The 18,194-nt window shown below is 41.4% G+C and overlaps 1 protein-coding gene across 6 annotated transcripts in view; it reads right to left on the bottom strand.

Annotated features, from left to right (window-relative positions):
- Nucleotides 1-18,194, bottom strand: part of TYW1B (tRNA-yW synthesizing protein 1 homolog B) — a 105,758-nt gene that overhangs the window by 78,622 nt on the left and 8,942 nt on the right. For 4 of the 6 annotated variants that reach the window (XM_080387677.1, XM_080387675.1, XM_080387674.1 and 1 more), the window contains exon 8: nucleotides 6,633-6,756. The exons of 1 other annotated variant lie outside the window; for it this stretch is intronic. In XM_080387677.1, the coding sequence (XP_080243803.1) occupies nucleotides 6,633-6,756 (124 nt within the window). Of the gene's footprint in view, nucleotides 1-6,632; nucleotides 6,757-18,194 lie in introns of those variants that run through there. One more of the 6 variants, XM_080387679.1, reaches the window with a different exon arrangement.

Here is an 18,194-nt window from a genome sequence, read left to right as displayed (position 1 = left end):
TTGTGCTTCACAACCTCCAACGACTTTCAGAATGCTTTTCTTCCAAGAGCGACATACAGCTGACAAGTAAGTGTGGTTCTACCAAGCAATCTCCTTAAAAAGCCCTCTGGGCTGAAGCAATGATTATGTGTTAAAGCTGAAACTCAGTGCAGAAAGGGGAACTTCACACTAGGAGAATGTTTACAGAGAAAAAGTTTCCAATTTTCTGCTGTTTTGCAAGAGTACAGTTTAAAAGGGCCAGAGCTGAAGGTCAGAGACAGAGCAGTAATCCACCACCACCACTTCAAGGATCATTTTGAAAGTTGTAATACTACTGATGCACTTGAGCCACTGCGAAGACAATGTTCTGACTAAAGCTTAAAAATTAGTAAGGAAAACGAACTAGAAATGCCATTGTAAAAGGAACCTGTTCAAATTATATCAATATTTTATGCAAATGTAGAAAGAAGTAGAATTACTCAGATTGCCCAAGCGCGATAGAAGAAACCTCCAGTTTCATTCCTAGCACTGCTCAATCTTCAATAAAACCTTGCAAAGCGCATCAAGACCTACTTTAGGGTTTTTCTTCTTTTTCAAAAAAAAAGTACTCTTAAAGCACAAAATGCTCGTGATTTGTGGAAGGACTTGCTTCCATGAGCCCAAAGTAGGAGTGAGAACACAAGAAAGGATTGCGGGACTGTACCTTGTATGGAAAAATGCTATCGTTCCAGAACGGATGAAAAGTGTGGTCTTTCAGTGGGGCTGCTGAAATGCTGCACCAGATCCTTTTCATTGTACACAAAACAAAAGCCATCTTGAACATTTTTAACACATAGTAAAAGCCTACTAAGGTTAGTGAAAGAAATATAGCTGCTTCAGCAAATCTAGTATCAAGAAAATGAGACTGGCAGAGTTCAAGGGTGGGAATGCCAGTAGCTATAATAAAATCCAGCCTCAACAGCTGATCATAAAAGATCTAAAAATTCTTAAAATCTGGCTTTTCACTTACACCCAGATGTCCATTTTAACCCAAGAGCACCTTTTCCTTTGCAGTACAGAACTGCCTGGGCAGTAGGAATATAAAACCTCCAATATTCAAATACATAACTTGTTGTCAAATTATGCCTTTGACAAATACAGCCAGAGACACCCTGATATTTTTACCTCTATCAATAGATACTGAAGAAAACCAAGAAAAGCCTTTTGTATCTGGCACCTTTGTCAAAAGGCCATGTGGTAAGCCAGACCATTTGCTGAGCTGTTGCAAAATGTTTGCCATGAACGGGTCATGTTAGTGACCTCCACTAGTAGCAACCACAGCAAAGCATGTCTTATAGAAGGAAGGCCATGGTCATCAACACCACGGTAGGCCATCCCATCTTAATCCATCCCCCAAATCAACTGCAAGTTCTTGAGACCTCCTCTCACCTCAAGTACCCAGAGTAATAGAACTACAAGTTGCTACAGACAAAGTCTTCTTTTTGTTTGTGTTTTATTGAGCTGCTCTCTCTCAGTCATTCCAGGCACATTTCTTTCTCCACATTTCCATTTGCATAAACTATCCCCTTGTTCGGTGAAACTCATGTTATGAAAAAAGGACAGCAAATTTTATCCTTGCCTGACTGTATCTTAAATTTTGTTCCAGCTTAATCGACTTAATTTCAAAGACCAATAACCTCCAAAGCCCTTCCAAAATCAAAAAAAAAAACCAACAATGCACTTCAAATATAAATGCATTTATGCTTATTTTCCCCTATTATACATGTAGTAATTCTACCAACTCCAGCAACTACACAAGGGAAGAATCAGGCCCGCAAAACCAAGCTTGTGCCATCTACTCTGCTCCTGATAAGCTCCTACATCGGTGCCAGCAAATTAGTATTGGAGTCAGCTCACCACCAGCTCTTGGCAGCGTCCACACTGTGAGACTTCAGCATCTTCTGCTTCCTGGATTCTTCCCCTTTAACCATGTAGTTGCTGTTTATTTACACAGACATTTTCTAAGGAACTACAAGAAAGTTTAGGATGCTTAACTTCATCTGGTTTCAGTCATTGTATTTATTCTGCTTGCTTAAGAACAGTTTTCTCTTTTTCAAACTAATTTTCAGTCTTCTCATGGGCAATATCTGAATAATGTGGCTCATTCAGGGACTGCACCAGCGTTACCAATCCCTGGCCCAGCTGCGAGCTGCTAGTGCCACCTGGAGTTTCCTAGCTGTATATAAAGCACACCAAATCCCAAAGATGGACGCAAACATTTTAGCACATGGCCTGCAAAATTATACATCCAGCAGCACCAATATCTGTGCAACATCTTTGTACAGTGGATCTCATTTCTAAAGTCTGGACACTCAGAAAGCTCAGCACAGTGAGCCAAGCTGAGACTGTCAAGAGCTCAGAGCTGCAGACACTGGAAACCTCAGTCAAAGAACGGACAGCAAAAACCACCAAGTACTTTCAAAAATTTGATTTCAAACAAGGCTGGTAAGCACTTGAAAAGCCCAGTCTTCAATATTTTTCTGATGTCAGCCTCCCGATTGCCCATACATACTGAAAAACACTGATCAAAGTGTGTCTTTATCAACCATGAAGTCAAAGCATGAAAATGAGTGGTTACTGAAGCAGCCTGTACTACTTCAGATACAAGCTGTCTCCTCAATACCACTTGCCTTTGGATACAAGTAAAATAGAAGTATCCTGGACACCCTGGTGCTAAATTGTAGGCTTGCTTAACCAGTAAAGACAGAACAATCCAACTGGACTGCAGCAAAACTGCACCTGTAGTAGCAGCAACACCACAGAATAATTTACACAATGTCAGTGGAGTCAGTCTTTGGGTATCATTAATCTATTCCCAATGCACTGCCTACCACGAAACACACAGCTTTAATAGTGCTACAGTAGAAAAGAACAAAGCAAAGAGCATGTCGGAAATACATGTCATGAATTGCTTAAGAAATCCAGGTCCTTGGAATCTCCTAAGCAAACAATCAGCTCTTCAGGGATCTGGGTTTGTTTTTTCTCAGTTTATTCCTGCACATTTAGGAGAAGCCCATCAAAGATGACCTGAAACCCTGCTAAACACAACTGTAGCTTGATGAGGACGATGAAACTGGCTGTCACTGGGCAATATCATGTTTGACCTTCAAATATTTCATGAAGTCAGCTGCAGTAAAACCATGATTACCCCAACTACCAGTCTTTGCTTTCACATTTGGCATGTCAGTTTGAGTTTGGCTTTCAGTCTGACCATTGCTATCAATAAAACATTTGGAAAATCAAAGAGTAGTTAAGACTAAAGATAGTTAACAACCCAAATAGAGCACAGGTCTGCACTATTGCTGTACTGACTTTATAGCAGCAGGAAAACAAAGACAGTCAAGATTTTGTACTGTTAAAATAAGCACAGTTGATAGAGGGGACACTGAAGGAACCCCAGTGGATTCATACTAGGGTGGGGTTTTTTTTTCAGTCATCTTTCCTATTAAAACAGCAGCTTCAGATGGCCCCTGAAGCTAAAAAGGATTTAAATGCATTTCCTGAAAAATCAGCAGCTCTGGAAAGGCAAACTTCACCATGTACAGAATCCTCCTGCTAACCAGGCCAAGCAAAAAAAAAAAACCAAAAAAAAACCCCAACAACCACACACCACACCACCACCCCCAAAAAAATACCCACAACTTTCAGCCCAGCAGGGATTGTTTCAAGAATCCACACAACAGCAGAAAGCAAATATAAACATGTTAGGCTGTATCTAACTAATCATCACAAAAAACATTAATGTGAAAAGTTTGTTTCTATTTTCAGTTTATTTCATGACATCTAAACAGATGAAATTGCTAAGGTATTAACACAGCAAAATGGTACCACTGCAAATATAACACACAGCCAAACGCTTCAAACTAGCAACTCCTCTCTCCCACTATACTTGTTACTTGGAGGCATTAAATAGTTTGCGCTGTATTTGTATTTCATGCAAGACTGAACACTGTTGGAAAGGGAATCAGTATTTTCTCACAACACAATATTGGCTATGACTTTAAAAAGCAATTGTTACAGAGCATCTTTTATAAAGGTGTTTGCAACCAAGCAACTATGAGGACTAACATCTATACAACCCAGTAGGTGAGGCTATATTTAGCTGAAATTCAATACCACTGCTAAAATAAAACTATTGTTTAGGCAATATGCAGTTTACCTACTGGAAGGTAAATTTGTCTGAAGGTGAATCAAAGTAAGAAGAGTGAGCATTACAATATCCTGGAGAGATGCTGTTCAAAGGCAAACTTCTGTTATGCAACTACAATTTAAAAGAGCAGCTTTCTCCTGAATCACTAGCACTGGTTTTCCCTCCTCTTGGGCTAATTGTGCCCTCAGGGATAATGTTGAAAAGTCACTGAACTTACACCCAAAGCAATCAGTTGTTGCTAAATAAATAAGATTATCTTTTGACTACCTTGCACTTGTTATTTTGAGGGGAACGCTGCTGAGGGAAGAAGGGAGTTGTTTTATTTTTATAACCACATAAGCCTGTCTTGGTGTGTTATTTGCAGAAAGAAAACATTATACGATGTGAAAAAGAAAGGCAGCTTTTCTTCACTGCTGAATGACCATTAAAGAGTTAGGTGAGCAGCACAGGAAAGGAAGGGAGGGCTGTGCCTGCAAGAGGCAGTGGTGACACAAATACAACAGTTTTAAATCTTTGTAACTGCAGATTTACATAAGTAGAACCTACTAGCTGATACAATATTGGCATCACCCTGAATATTGAAGGAAGGAAGAAACACATCTGCTTATATGGATAATAAATTCCTGTTCCCTGGAACATCACAAGGAAATCTGAGTTCTCTGGGGAGCTTGCCTTTTGTGTCAAAAAAATTATGGTAGGAAGGTGACTTTCCCTCTCGCACTGTTGTAATTTTCCAAATGACCACTTTTTATATACCATTAGAAAACCACAGTTTCATTCACTCCCAAAACCAAACCAATACAGACTGGATAAGAAAGCAAACCAGTGTGAAACATCCTAACTACCACAGCACAAGGCAGAGCCAGCACAGAGCCCTGCACCACAAAAAAGCCAGGGCAGTGTGCTGAAAGCCACCCTCTCAGAACTCAGTACCACAGGCAGTCTCCACAGTCCACCTAGGGTTCCTGTGCCTCAAAGCAAACTGAGGTGTCTGGGGCACTCTGTGCACCCTTCCACGGAGTCAGTAGCCCCTCTAACCTCTCAAACCAGGGGACTTGCAGCACACAAACACACTTACCTCCCCACTGCCCATTTCTAGACAGCCATGTTTCCAGCAGCCCACTCCCCCAGGCCTGCTAGTTAAATCTACTGATGCCCTAAACTTCCTTGCAGGCAGATAAAACAATTAGATTTCTGAATCAAAACACAGACAGTAGTAACTAAATAAAAGGCTGTAATAGTGTCCCAGATGCTCTGCAGCATGCTGCAGTGTAACTGCCACCATGTTACAGCCTTCAGAATTGAAGCTGAAAAGATTTATTGAACCAGCATCCTACAATCCCTCCACTGGTCACAGCCAGCAGCACCACCACTGTACTATGGGCATGAAGAGGAGGCAGGGTAACTACCGCTCCTTTCTAAGTCTTTGCTTTATTCCTTCAGACTATGAATCAAAATAAAGGCTCTGTTTTATAACTGTGCTAAGGTTAATGAAAAAAAACCCAGTAACCAAACATGTCAGATGCTTCATGGCAGAAAACACCACCAGTCACCTGGTGACTTAGGCCAAAAGCTTAGGCCAAAGAATGGTCATGATCCTGTGAGCAAAGGTGTTGGGATCCCACACCTGCTGGACTCATACAGGTCATGATTAAAACTTCAGAGCCCAGCTCTGTAGCAAGATGCCACCACTGCAATAACCAGAAGCGTGTTCTCAGAAGCATCAGGAGAGATACTACTGATTTAGCAAGCAAGAAAACTGAGCACACTCATCCTAAGAAATAAAAGAAATTAAGACTAAACTCCCATTAGTCTCCAAGTGAGTAGCACAGGGAAGCTCACATCACCCTTCCCCTGGCTCTGCCACTCAGAATTGAGGCTTCTGAACTGCAGGGCTGTCAGTCTGGCTCTTATTATGCTTGTCCTTTGTTTTAAAAAAAGGCATTAAGTTCATTAAAACTGTCCTCTACAGCTCATTAGACAGCTACTGATCTAATCATCTAGTGGACTGTTGGTTTGAACTACTTCCACTTCTGGAAATAAGGTTTCAGTAACAAAATCAGAGTTTGAAACTGAAATAAAAGCAGGGGCCTAAAATGCAAAATAGAGGTGCAAAGCTGATCTTTAAATATTCTTTGAGAAACCCACACTCTGGGAGCTAGGGGCATGCTGGACTACCATTTTCTCTCAGAAGTTGCCTTAGCAGAAACATTAAACTCTCTCAACTCTGATATACTCTCCATATGTTTTAGTGTGCATCACGCTTTAGATTCTTCCCCCGTAACAATCAGGTATAAACAGCCCCTACCTAAGCTCTGTCCTGCCTCTGGTTAGAGCCTATTATGACTGAGGGTCCAGAGCAATATTTTTAACATAAATAACACCACCTTTCACTTGCTCTGTTGAAAGCCTAGCATTAAGACTTCAAAGCCTGGTCCACCACCTGGTCTTTGCAGAGCCCCACCTTGTTTTGTGAGCACTTCTCTCAGAGCCGGGGTTATCATCTCTCTCTTTCCACCCTCCTTCTTCCCAGGGTTCTCTTGAGTCAAGCGCGTTTCAACACCTCCTTCCTCGAGCTCACGTTCTCCCTGTTTAAAGACAGTGAATTACAGTCATTTAGATTCAAGTATCACATTTTAAACAGTGGAACAGTTCAGCCACAGACTTGATGCAAGTGCCCACACATGAATCCTTGCATTTGTGTAATCTGGCATTTTATCACTCTTCCCATCAGACTCTGACTCTTCAGTAATTTAGGACAGTAAATTAAAAACAAACAAACAAACCCAACAACCACACCACTAGATTTGTTCTACTAACACGGCAATAAAATCCTCTAGGATATTTTAAGCAGCAAGGTGTTTGAATCTCATCTGAGAGTAAGAGGGATTCCAGGATTTAAGCTCAAGTGTTTGATGACTGCACAACAACCTCACCGGTCTACCGAATGCAAGCCAGAGGGAACAAATCATTTTGTGCCTGACAATTGCCTGGAGTGACAAGCAGCTACTGCCTCAATTATTTGGACAGGTCAAGGAAGAAAGCCACATCACGACACAGCCTAAGAGATTACAGACTAGAAGTTGTGCTCCCCACAAGTCCCCTGAGGCAGCAGCCATATGCATCACCAAGATTCAGTGATCACCAAAGGCCCTGCAAGAAAAGGTTGTTCCTCCCCACCCCACAGCCAACTCTAGACACATGAGCTGCAGCATCTCACCTCAATTTGGCTTCCAGCAGACGCTGCTTTATAGACCCAGTTAAGCCCTTGGAGCTTACTTAAAACCAAATGCAGGAATATCACATATTAGCATAAAGCTACAAGCAGGAGAAGCAAACCCCAGCACATGAGGAATTGCGAATCCCCAGCTGTATGGGTGTCACTTCTGAGACTTTATGGGTATTTATTGTTTCATGTCTGCACAAAGCAGCACAAAAGTGTAAATAATTACTTTGATATTTCATGCAACTTGTAATCTGTCAGTCCTTTATGGCTTTTTTTGAAATATTAAAGGAGTGAGGATAAACAACAGACAAAAAACAACAGAGGACATTTTGTTTTCACAAAACTGAGGCTATTTCACATCCAAGCCACTTTTGTGCCAAAGACATCAAGAAGTCAATACAAACACTTCCAGTTTGAGTCTGCCCACCGTTAGCATCACACACCACTGCTCTTGACTTGCCAAACTGTGTTCTTCACAAACAGGGAAAGTAATCTAAAGTAATCTAGCTGTTCCTAGACACACAAACAGATTACTTTTGTATGTGAGCAAAATTTCAGAAAATAAAGATGCCTCAGAAGAAAAAAAAAAAAAAAACCTACCACACACACAGATTCAGAGGTTCAAGGACAAAACAAGAGCTCCCAGTATGCACTTGAGAGGGGAATAGGGAAGTAAAACATTTTGGGACAGAGGTTATTAGCTTTCCTACTCGTTTTGAATAAAACTTTGCTCACAGTCTCAGGGAGGTTGTGCAGAAAGGTATTTTCTAATGACCGTTAAAAGCATGGTCATTACTGAAGGAGAAAGAAGTTTCCATCTTCTACTCCTTTCACTCAGTTTGCCATGTTTTCAGGCAGGCTTTCATTGGTTTCTATAATGCATCAAAACTTTCCTGAAAGGCTAGCTCTAAGTACTTGTCATTTGATGGATTTAAAAGTCTCATTTCTTGAGATTTGATATTCATTTATCAGCAAAATGCTTCAACAATAAAATATTAGTATTACTGGAAAAGCCTCATGCATAAGGAAGGAGGGAGATGAAATCTTCACCTTTTAACTATTGTCTTAAATAGCAAGCTTCTCATCCCACAAGCTATCAGTTAACCCAGAACTAAGCACCTTTCCTTTTAAATGGGTGGCTGGGCCATCTTAGCACAGATTTGTTAGCCACTTAAAGCAAAATGCTACACAGGATCTAAAAGTGGACACCATCCTGGCCAGTTTGCCAACAGTCTCATGCCAGGTTAATTCTTCCAGAACTAAATATGCATTATGGAGCACATCATAATATTAAAAATGCAGCAATTGATTTAAGTACAAATGAGAGACACTCCATTCAAGACAGCCTTCAGATACAGAAAAAGCCTTTCTGTAATCAAAGCATTTGCATTTCTACCTAACTCTTGCATCTGTTATGCAGTATCAGAGAAAAGCACCTAAACATAAGAACAAGTAAAACTGCCTTACTGGCAGGGCAGAAACACATTACAATAATTATTTTCCCCCTCACAGAGATAATATTTTTCCTTTCTCATCATGATATGAAAGCCTCTAAACAAAATAATTATTTGTTTCTCTCTGAACTGCAATACTTGCTCGTTTGGTTCAGCAAGTGAATGGCTTCAGGTATTTCTTGTGAGAAGTGGAATTTGTAGCCCCAGGAGTTTTACTTACTTGCTTTAATAAACCTTTCATATTTATTATTTAGGGTTGAGTGGAGAGAACAAAGTTAACTTTGCACAAAGCAAACTTCTCAAGTTCTGGTAATTTAGCAGAAAGCCCTGTAGTAAATCCAAGGTAAATTACTGTCTTTCTATAACAAATCAAGTGAGTAGTGAAAGAGGCAGCTTTTCAGGTCCTTGAAATACTTCAGTGCCAAAAAAACCAGAAGAGTCATCTTCTGGCCTGTGTTCAGAAATGAGAGAACCTACAGATGAAAAAACATAGGCGTACACTCCAATCCATTGGTACCTCAAGACTCAGCACAACTCCTGCTACAGCACACTGGAGAGTTTTTTGCTACTGCCATTGAAGCAGACCTGAATAAAAACAACTGAACCTCAAGTGTAAGGACTTATGATCACCCTCCTCTATAGGACAGGGCAAAAAAAAAAAAAAAATATCTCTTCCCTTTTACTGCCGTACAGGCAGCACAACAGGCAGAGGCACTACATCCTTTATGGGCAGGCAGAAGCTCATTTTTGATGTACTAAGAGCAAGGGGTCTCTGACACTGGGCAGAGACAAAAAAGGACCTCAGCATTCCCTGCCAAGGCAGAGGTGTTGCTGCCTCTTTGACAAATTACAGTTAAGTGTTTCAAAGGATTTCCTAAAAATATGCCCACCAAACTCATCCACAGCCACATCTGAGTGTGACCAACAGGACATGCTACTGTCGATTTTCCTCCTCTTTGAAATGGTCTCTCCAAGATGCCAAGGTGCCCAATATCTCCCTGTGTTTTCCCTTTTATTACATCAAATATTCTTCTAAGTAACATTGCAGAGGTGAGAAAGAAAAAAATCAAGAACTCCAAGCAAATTCCCTAAATTAATTTAATTTAGCATTTGTAGCCTCATGGCTCTACTTATTCACATGCCATGGTGAAAAAAAACACATTCCCCAAGAAGTTTTCAGTCCCAGAAGGAAAGTTACAGCCAAAATATCCTCATTTTGACTAAACTTCTTTCTTACTTAACCTCCCAGCGGTCAAAGAAGAGGAGACCCCTGGCCTTGTCATGATTTACAGCCTCATCCATCAAAAAGCTCCAAGATCTTTTAACAAATGAAAGGCACAAACATTAAGAAAACAGTAATACATCAGGGGCTGGAGCCAGGACTAACAGAACCAGTACTACAGAAAAATGTTGGCAAGGCTATTGGGAAAATTGTGCCTGGCAGCAAGAAATATTCGTAAAACTTTCCCAGGGGAGCCATTAAATGCAGCATTAGAGTTCATGAATTACACAAATGAGGAGTTGAAGTTCACACCAAGCAGAGCTCTGGAAGCACTACTCTAGTGACAAGAGGACAGCTAGAAAAGCTGACAACTTTTCCCCTAGTTCAGGCTCATCTGTCAGTGGCACCACAGGCAAGAACCATGCAGGGTTTTCTGAAAGCTGACTAGACATCAGGCTGCCCACAGGAACAGCATTCGTTTCCTTACAAAGCAACCTTCCTGCAAGACTAACAACACACTTGGAAAAAGAGTGGGACAGGGAGCAGACTTCCACAAAGACACTCTTGAACACAAATGAAGAGCAGAAGACTGCTAGTGTGCTGTGAGGACCTTCCTCATCCGGGTACAAAGCTCTGGCTGTCACAATCCAACTGTAACAGAGACAGAAGTGCAATTTGCTCAGTCCATGGAAGAAACAGCCTGCCAGTCTTACAGCAACACGGGATGCCCTAACTGCTGTCAGTCACCAATAAAAACAGCTTTGACTGTTTGCAAGTGAGCACAAAGATGAATATGGAAACTTGGATTGAGTAGTCTGTGAACCAGCAAACACCCCAAAAGCAAGAAAGTCTTATTAAAACCAGCTAGAGTCTACATAATCACAGGCTATATACTCACTCCATACATCACTGCCCAGTTAAGCACAAAGGCCTGAACTGAAGCAAAAAGCAGACAAGGGTTGAAAGCATGACAGCTGAGAGATTGGGAACTTGGCAATCCATTCCCTTACCCTAATGAAATAGGTGGTGGCTTGATCAAAAGCAAAAATCATGGCATGTGTTTCCAAGTGTCCCTCAAAATGGGGAAAGCCCCTGAGAAGTTCTGACTGACACCAACAAAACTACCACCACCACCACAAAACAAAAGCCACCAACAAACAAGAAAAAGAACAAAACCCAAAGCACCTAAAAAACTCAGAAGCAAGAATTTTTTTTCCCCTCCTAGAATAGAAACCTTTGTGAACTTTCAACAAGCTGGAAGGAAATCTCCATCCGCATCTACCTTTACTAAGCTATAGAATAGCAGAAGGTCCCTCATGTTATTCTGAGGCAGCAGGTACTAGCTGCCATCCAGAGAAAGGATGCTATTCAAACAGACCTGGAGCTCAGCCCCCACAGAAGGAATCTCACATTTTCTTTTGTTTGAAAAGTCAATGCTGAGATTTTTGGACATGTACAACAGCATTTGAAGACCCAAATTCACACAGACAAGTAATGACAGAAGATGTATGCTGCTATCCAACTGAATCAGTCTGAAAGGGCACTGTGCATCTTCCATGAAATGCAGAAGAGTAGATGATCCCACTGATGTTCATTTTCTTGTAGGTTCAATCCTTAAGGACAAAAAAATTCCCAGATCACAACTCTAAAAATGTATCTGTAGGGCTACAGTGGGGTTTAAGATTGTTTCTCTGAGCTATAACATCACTGCTGTGCTCTAGGGAAGGTTTTTACAAGGTGTCGTTGAACCACAACTTCACTTCACATACTGCTGCCTGATTCTGTCAACATTTGTTTGATTTGGGAAACTTCCTTCACCAAACAATAAAGAAAACTGATTTTCAAAGGCAACAAAAGAATCAAAATTAAAAATGTGTCTGTCTCCACCCAAAAGTGACTATCTTATTTTTGAAAATTGGGCCATTTAGTCACATTTTTATTCCTTTCTTCTGTGCTACAGTAATCTCAACTAAAATCCAGGTAACGTGATTCAACAAGCGTGCTGAAGTGTCCAGCCTAAAACTAGTAAGATTTTCCACTTCAGTCTATTCTGCTTTCTCACACACAGAGCATGCAGCACACATCCTTTCACAATATCTTAACATATTTTGCAGGTTATGGTGTTGTTTTTTTTTTTAATGGCTCTGTAAAAGACTTCCCCATTTCTTTCTTTTCCTTACAGTTTAGGACTAAAAAGACATTTCATTTCAACACCAATCTTTCAAGTGGTCAAAACACCATACACACATTTTAAAAAGTGTGATGAATTTTAATTCTGCAATCACTGGCTAGAGGCTTCTTCAAACATAGCAAACCTGAGCTAATACCAGCTAGAGGTATATTTCTTAGTAGCAATATTTGCTGTGGAAAGGCCAACCCTTGTAAGCAAAGCAGCCAGCTGGACTGCAGACTGCTATTTTGTATTAGGAAATCCTAAATGCCTTCCACAGAAAGGCAGGCACCCAGCGCATGCTAGCACATGGACATGTCAGATGTCAGCAAGCAGCAGTCAGTTCTCATATCTGCCTTAGCTTTCACTGGTCTTCAGAATTCCTATAACGCAGTAAAGCTTCCAACCATAAAATGTTAACACAGGTTATGAAACATGAGGAAAAGTGTCAGAAACACACTTTTCCTACGACCATGAGAGTTACAAGCCCAACTCCCCACCTGGGTTAGCCTTCCCAGGAAGACCATTTTCCCAAGACTACATGCAAGCTCCTAATCAGCAGAAGTCAGTGCTAACTGAAAAGCAGCATGGGAAAGTCCCAATTTGCATTTTCTCCACCTGTCTCCTCCTTGATGGGGAGCTGTATACAAGTCTTCCAAGAGCCCAAATTAACCATTTTGGTCTGCAGCCCTTTCAATGATATGCATCAACCAGCTTTTCAGAACTATTAGATGAGAGGCCACAAGATTATCATAAGAATACATTATTAAAGTCAAAAGGAAATTGCCTGGTTTCTACCATAATCAATCTTCACCAAGTGCAAGATAACATAAACCAGTCAGTTAGGAAAACAGACCAAGACTGATATCCAAGAGCCCTGCAGAGCATCCATCAAGACCCAAAGCCCCACATTCCAAAGTTACAGGCCAAAGAAGAGTCAGAAATGACTCAGTGCTTCATCCTCTCCAAGGGGACACAGCACAGTTCCACGCACACAGCTAGACAAGCTGCTTTTCCAGCAAAGCCTTATGCTTCACACCTCGGTCTCTTCTGCAACTTGTTTACAGTAGATGATATATAGCAGCACTCCTCTTTTTAAAACTAACAATCCATTATTGTTTCAGTAGCACTGTCACCAGGACCCAGCTCATTCCAGCCCAAACGAGCTGGGTCAGAATGGCCCCCTATGTGGGAATCACTTGTCAGCACAGACACAGACTGCCCTGCCATGAGCCACTGGCACAGAGGCTCTGGCCATACCAGCAGCAAGGAGGAATGTCATTTCCTCACGCAGAAGCTTAAACAAGAATGGTCTGGCACACACATAAAGTACTCTGCAATACAAAGACAGTTTAATGCCATGTTACAGTGTCCAGCTCTTCCTGTTGAGCTGAGATAATGCTACTTCTGTTCTCTTATGCCATGCTCTTCTGTTGAGAATATTTTTAGGAGGGGCTGCATCTTGTCTGCATATCCACACCACCTAGCAAACTAATCTCCATCTCATGTCAAGCCTCTGCAACCAACAGCAAGAGAGGGATGTCAGAGTATCAGCTCTGGCACAAACAAGAAGAGGTAGATACTTTACCTGCTTTGGCAGCCTAAGTATCAGCAAAGGAAGCAAGATTGTGGCTCACCTCATAACAGGAAAGAGAAAGCAGGTCTCACTGTCCCTGACCAGTGCTGCGCTTCCTGCAGAGGGGTAGGACACCGAGCAAGACATGGATGTATGCTTCTGCAGCTGAGTGCCACTTAAACTATACTGACCACTGGGCAGTCACAGCTAATAAGAGTTTGATTACAGACTACATATGGACAGGCTTACTGCTGGCTGCACTGCTGAATGACCAGCCTGCAGTGTTTGTCTAGGGGAACATGTATGCATTTACTGTGCCTCCTAACACCTTATTCAAACAACATATTTACTTGGCAACAGATGCTGTGCTCCCACAGGACATCCTTGTGCCACTCTCTTCTTGGATACAGCAATGACATCAACAGGCCACTTCCTCCATGCTTCTCCCCATAATTACCACCAGCAGATATTTACTCTCTGCATTGTAGACTTCTGTTAAATGGTGTTATTTGGCTGGCAAGAACCTTAAAAAACACACAGGAAAAAAAAGACACTTGAGAAATGTAGCACAAAGTTTGGGAGAAATGGTAAGCAGATGGGCTAGACTGCTGCAGGCTAAGCCCTGATCATCTCCAACAACAGATGTGGTCTAGAAAAAGTTGCAAATAAAAAGGAAGCCAAATATTCAGGGGGACTTCAGATTTCCAGAATTGTTTGTATCTACCAGCTCTGCTTCGCTACCCGTTTACTGGCTAGTTTACAATAGACTACAGAACAGCAAGAAATATGGTATCTACCATTAGGGCAAAAATAAAAGTTTTCATTCATAAATCTCAAAGCCCTTTACAAAAGCTTGTCACGGAAACCAATATCATACCAAATGTCAAAGACTAAAGGTGACCTCTGACTGGACATTTGAAGTATTTTTAATTTTTTTTTCATCTTTTTCATTGGGCACTCCCAAATCTTACACAGAAAAGGCAAGCCTCAAGATCTCTTGTAATGTTGTTTATGAATTGTAACTCTTTTCAATAGCCATGGTTTGGAGAAGAAAGATTTGACCACAGGAAAGGGGAAGGGTGAAGTGTCCCTGTGACAAATCCAGATTTTAACGCTAGAAGTAGTCCCCAAGCAGCTAATATTTCTTAAAGCTTATTTTAAAATACAGGATCACACTGAGTTCTGGAGCCAGAGTAGCAGAGGTCAAAATTCAGCCCAGAGCCTGAGCTGTTACAGATAACGGCACATTCTTCCTATAGGAATCTTTCACCCGCTAAAAGTTAGAAATTTTTGGAGAGCTCTAAGCATGCACATCTTTTTTAACTGTCAAGATTTAGAAACAACTAAGTACCCCAGCCTTATTCAATCCAGTTAAAAGATGGCTAACAGTTCTGGCATACTCCAAAAAGTTTCTGCCTGTAACACAAAGTTTGTATTTAAATACCTTATACCTTAACACTTACTGCCTCATTTCAAATAAAACTTCAGCCAACTTCCTGAAGTTTCTTCACCCAGTGTCAGCAAGGTTTGGTCTTCCACAGAATACACTCACAAAGGGCTCTCGGGAAATACTGCAAGTGGTGTGATTTACAATCCCAATGGTGTTAAAAGGCTAATGTAGGGTGACTTTTTAAGGAAGAGTGACAAAGGGGATCAGGAAACCTCTCCTGTGGCAAACATGCACAGAAGCAAACAAAATTCTTGAACATGCTCTCTGAGACATGCTCTGCTTCCTGTAAACTCAGTCATGGTCTTACTCTCTCACACACCCCGCTCCTCCATATTTACATTGCAAATGCAACTATCAGCATCATCAAACTTTTTGTTTTAGAAAACAAAAACATTAATCTTGAAATTCTGTCAACAAAATATGCCCATTTGATTACTTCCCAACCCATCCAAATAAAATTAGTATATTATTATTACTATTACTCATGCCTGCAGTTTATAAATATGAAGGTTAATAAAGCCATTTCATTCCCTGGGAACAAGACTAGATCGATCTGTCTTTCTAGTTTATCACAATCTTGCAGCTGTAGGATATAATCTACATTAAGAAATGGTGTCCCTATGATTAATAGCAGTCTTGCAGACCACAAACATACCCATTAGATTTCACATTTTATCTCATAAATACATTTCAGGAGAGCAACTTCAGAGGATGGGGAAAGTGTGGCACAATTGTAAAACTGAAGTCCACTTAGTTATTAAAGAACCACAACTGCCTTCTGCTGCTGCACAGAAGCAATTTGAAGAACAGGCCCAGGTTAGCCTAAGAACAAGCAGCTGGAATGGCAGTAACTTGCAGAGAACATCCAAACCTTAATCCACCTAGTGTGCATCATCCAGCCCCACCTGGCACCGCAGCCTTGGATCATCAGGCACCTGAGAGAAGCAGCTTCAGCCCTGCCCAGCCCTCCTTCAGGCTGTGGTCATATCACGCTCTGTTGGACTTTTGTGGCCAGTAATCCCATCCATGAAAGCACAGGCATTTTCTGTACTGACATAAAGGTTTGGTTCCAGTTCAGGGCCCTAATAAGTATCACCTGCAGCAAGGTCTAAAAATGTAATTACTCAGAAAACAAAGGGCTAGATTTTAGCAGCTATGAAGTTATCATTGCCACATAGTATGAGTTTTGGTCAACAAAGTGTGGAATTTACCTTTGTATCAGCCACCATTTTATATATTTAAATGATTTCCCTTTGCCGCCCAACCTGGTGCCAATTTTTGTGCTCAGATCCAGTGCACAGAAGGCACCATCACCATGAACTGTGTCTTTACCCTCAGAAGCTCTTCAAAAACCCACCTCTTTGCCAAGGGATAGTATGGAATAGTTACAACTCCACCAGGAAAAGAGGTTCTGGCATTCACCTTGAGCTCCTGAAACCATCTGCCTGATCCAAATGACTGTAAGAATCCAGTACTTATCTCAAGCCCTTTGACAGGGCTTTGTAAAGCACAGTGAAGCTGCTGCATGTGAGAAACAAGCTGTAAAACAAAACTCAGCCTTGATTTCCATCAAGTCAAGCAACAGGAGATGGATGCAAAATTAAGATCACCTGCAGGTATGTAAGCAAACATTTATTAGATACACTTGCCTCCACAGCCTCACTCTACCATCCCACGAAAGGCAGGACAACAAGGAACAATGACTATTTATAACTGCGCATCCATCTTAATCTGCCAGTGATTCTCACAAGACGTAACATATGCCTGTAGAAGAGAGCAAAGCTGGACTCCAGCATATTTCAAACTAAGCCAGAACCTGCTGTTCCACCTTCCACATGCACAGCCGTTTACACACAACACTGACATCCACAAAACCCATGCTGAAAACACAGCACATTTGAAATCCAAGGTACTCTGTGTATGAAGAAGTGTGTATTTAAGGATTATATCACAGACAAGTTTTCTTCAAACTTGTTAGCTTGTATAGGGATAGTTCCGTGACAAAAACCCAAAGCACTTGCCTGTTGGTAGTGATTACTGCAAGACAATAGATTACATCAGTGTAAAATAGAAGCATCAGACTAATTTTACACAGTTCAGCATTACGGGAGAGAAAAAATGGCTAAAGGCACGACTCAACTCATCTGAAAAAGAAAACTTCTCACTGCACAAACTCACAGCCACCAAAATGAGGATGTGACTTAAACCAAGATGCACTGGATTTAAAAAACTAAATCTTCCTGCCTGGGAGCCAGAGAGTGTGATCACGATAGATTACTTTCATAAATGCTGATCATCCTGCTCTTGATATCAAGTATTCAGCATTTATTTTCAGTAAGGCATCTACAGAATCCTTTTACAATTCAAGTGTTTGCATAAACCTGTTGCAAGTCCATGCACAAGTTCCCCAGGAGATTCACCATGAGGACCATCATTCCTTCTCCCAGTTAGCGACAGGGATAGCCATCAGTTCACGCTCTCTCATAAAATATTTACACAGGTATAATGTGCCATCACTCTGGAAACAATACCCCATACAAGAGAGCCGAGAATTTACAGAGAAGTCACCGCTGAGGGCCCTCTTTCCATTACCTGCACTGCTTACAGAAGCATGAAACCAGAAGCACAGACTGCAGTGAGGCACTGTAGCCATGCAGAACAGGAATAAAGGGACAAGCAATAAGAACTACATCATTTAAGGTTTCAAATTAATCCAAAAACCTGGGACATGACTATGGCAGCACAATTCAGTGGTATCGGCAATGAAGAAAGGTTGGCACACAGTTTTAGGGCCTCTTGTCTCATCAGCTGACAACAGCTCATGTACAACAGGGCCACGACACTTCCACGCACAGCAAGACCATACTGCCAGTCCTACACCCACATGTGCACTCGCAGGATCTAACCATTTGCAGAGGCAAGAGGGCA

The sequence above is a fragment of the Falco punctatus genome, assembly GCF_963210335.1.
Source record: "Falco punctatus genome assembly, chromosome: 1".
In the NCBI taxonomy this organism is placed as follows: domain Eukaryota; kingdom Metazoa; phylum Chordata; class Aves; order Falconiformes; family Falconidae; genus Falco; species Falco punctatus.
The sequence above is the reverse complement of the archived record's forward strand: the minus strand, read 5'-3'. Positions and strand labels throughout refer to the sequence as shown.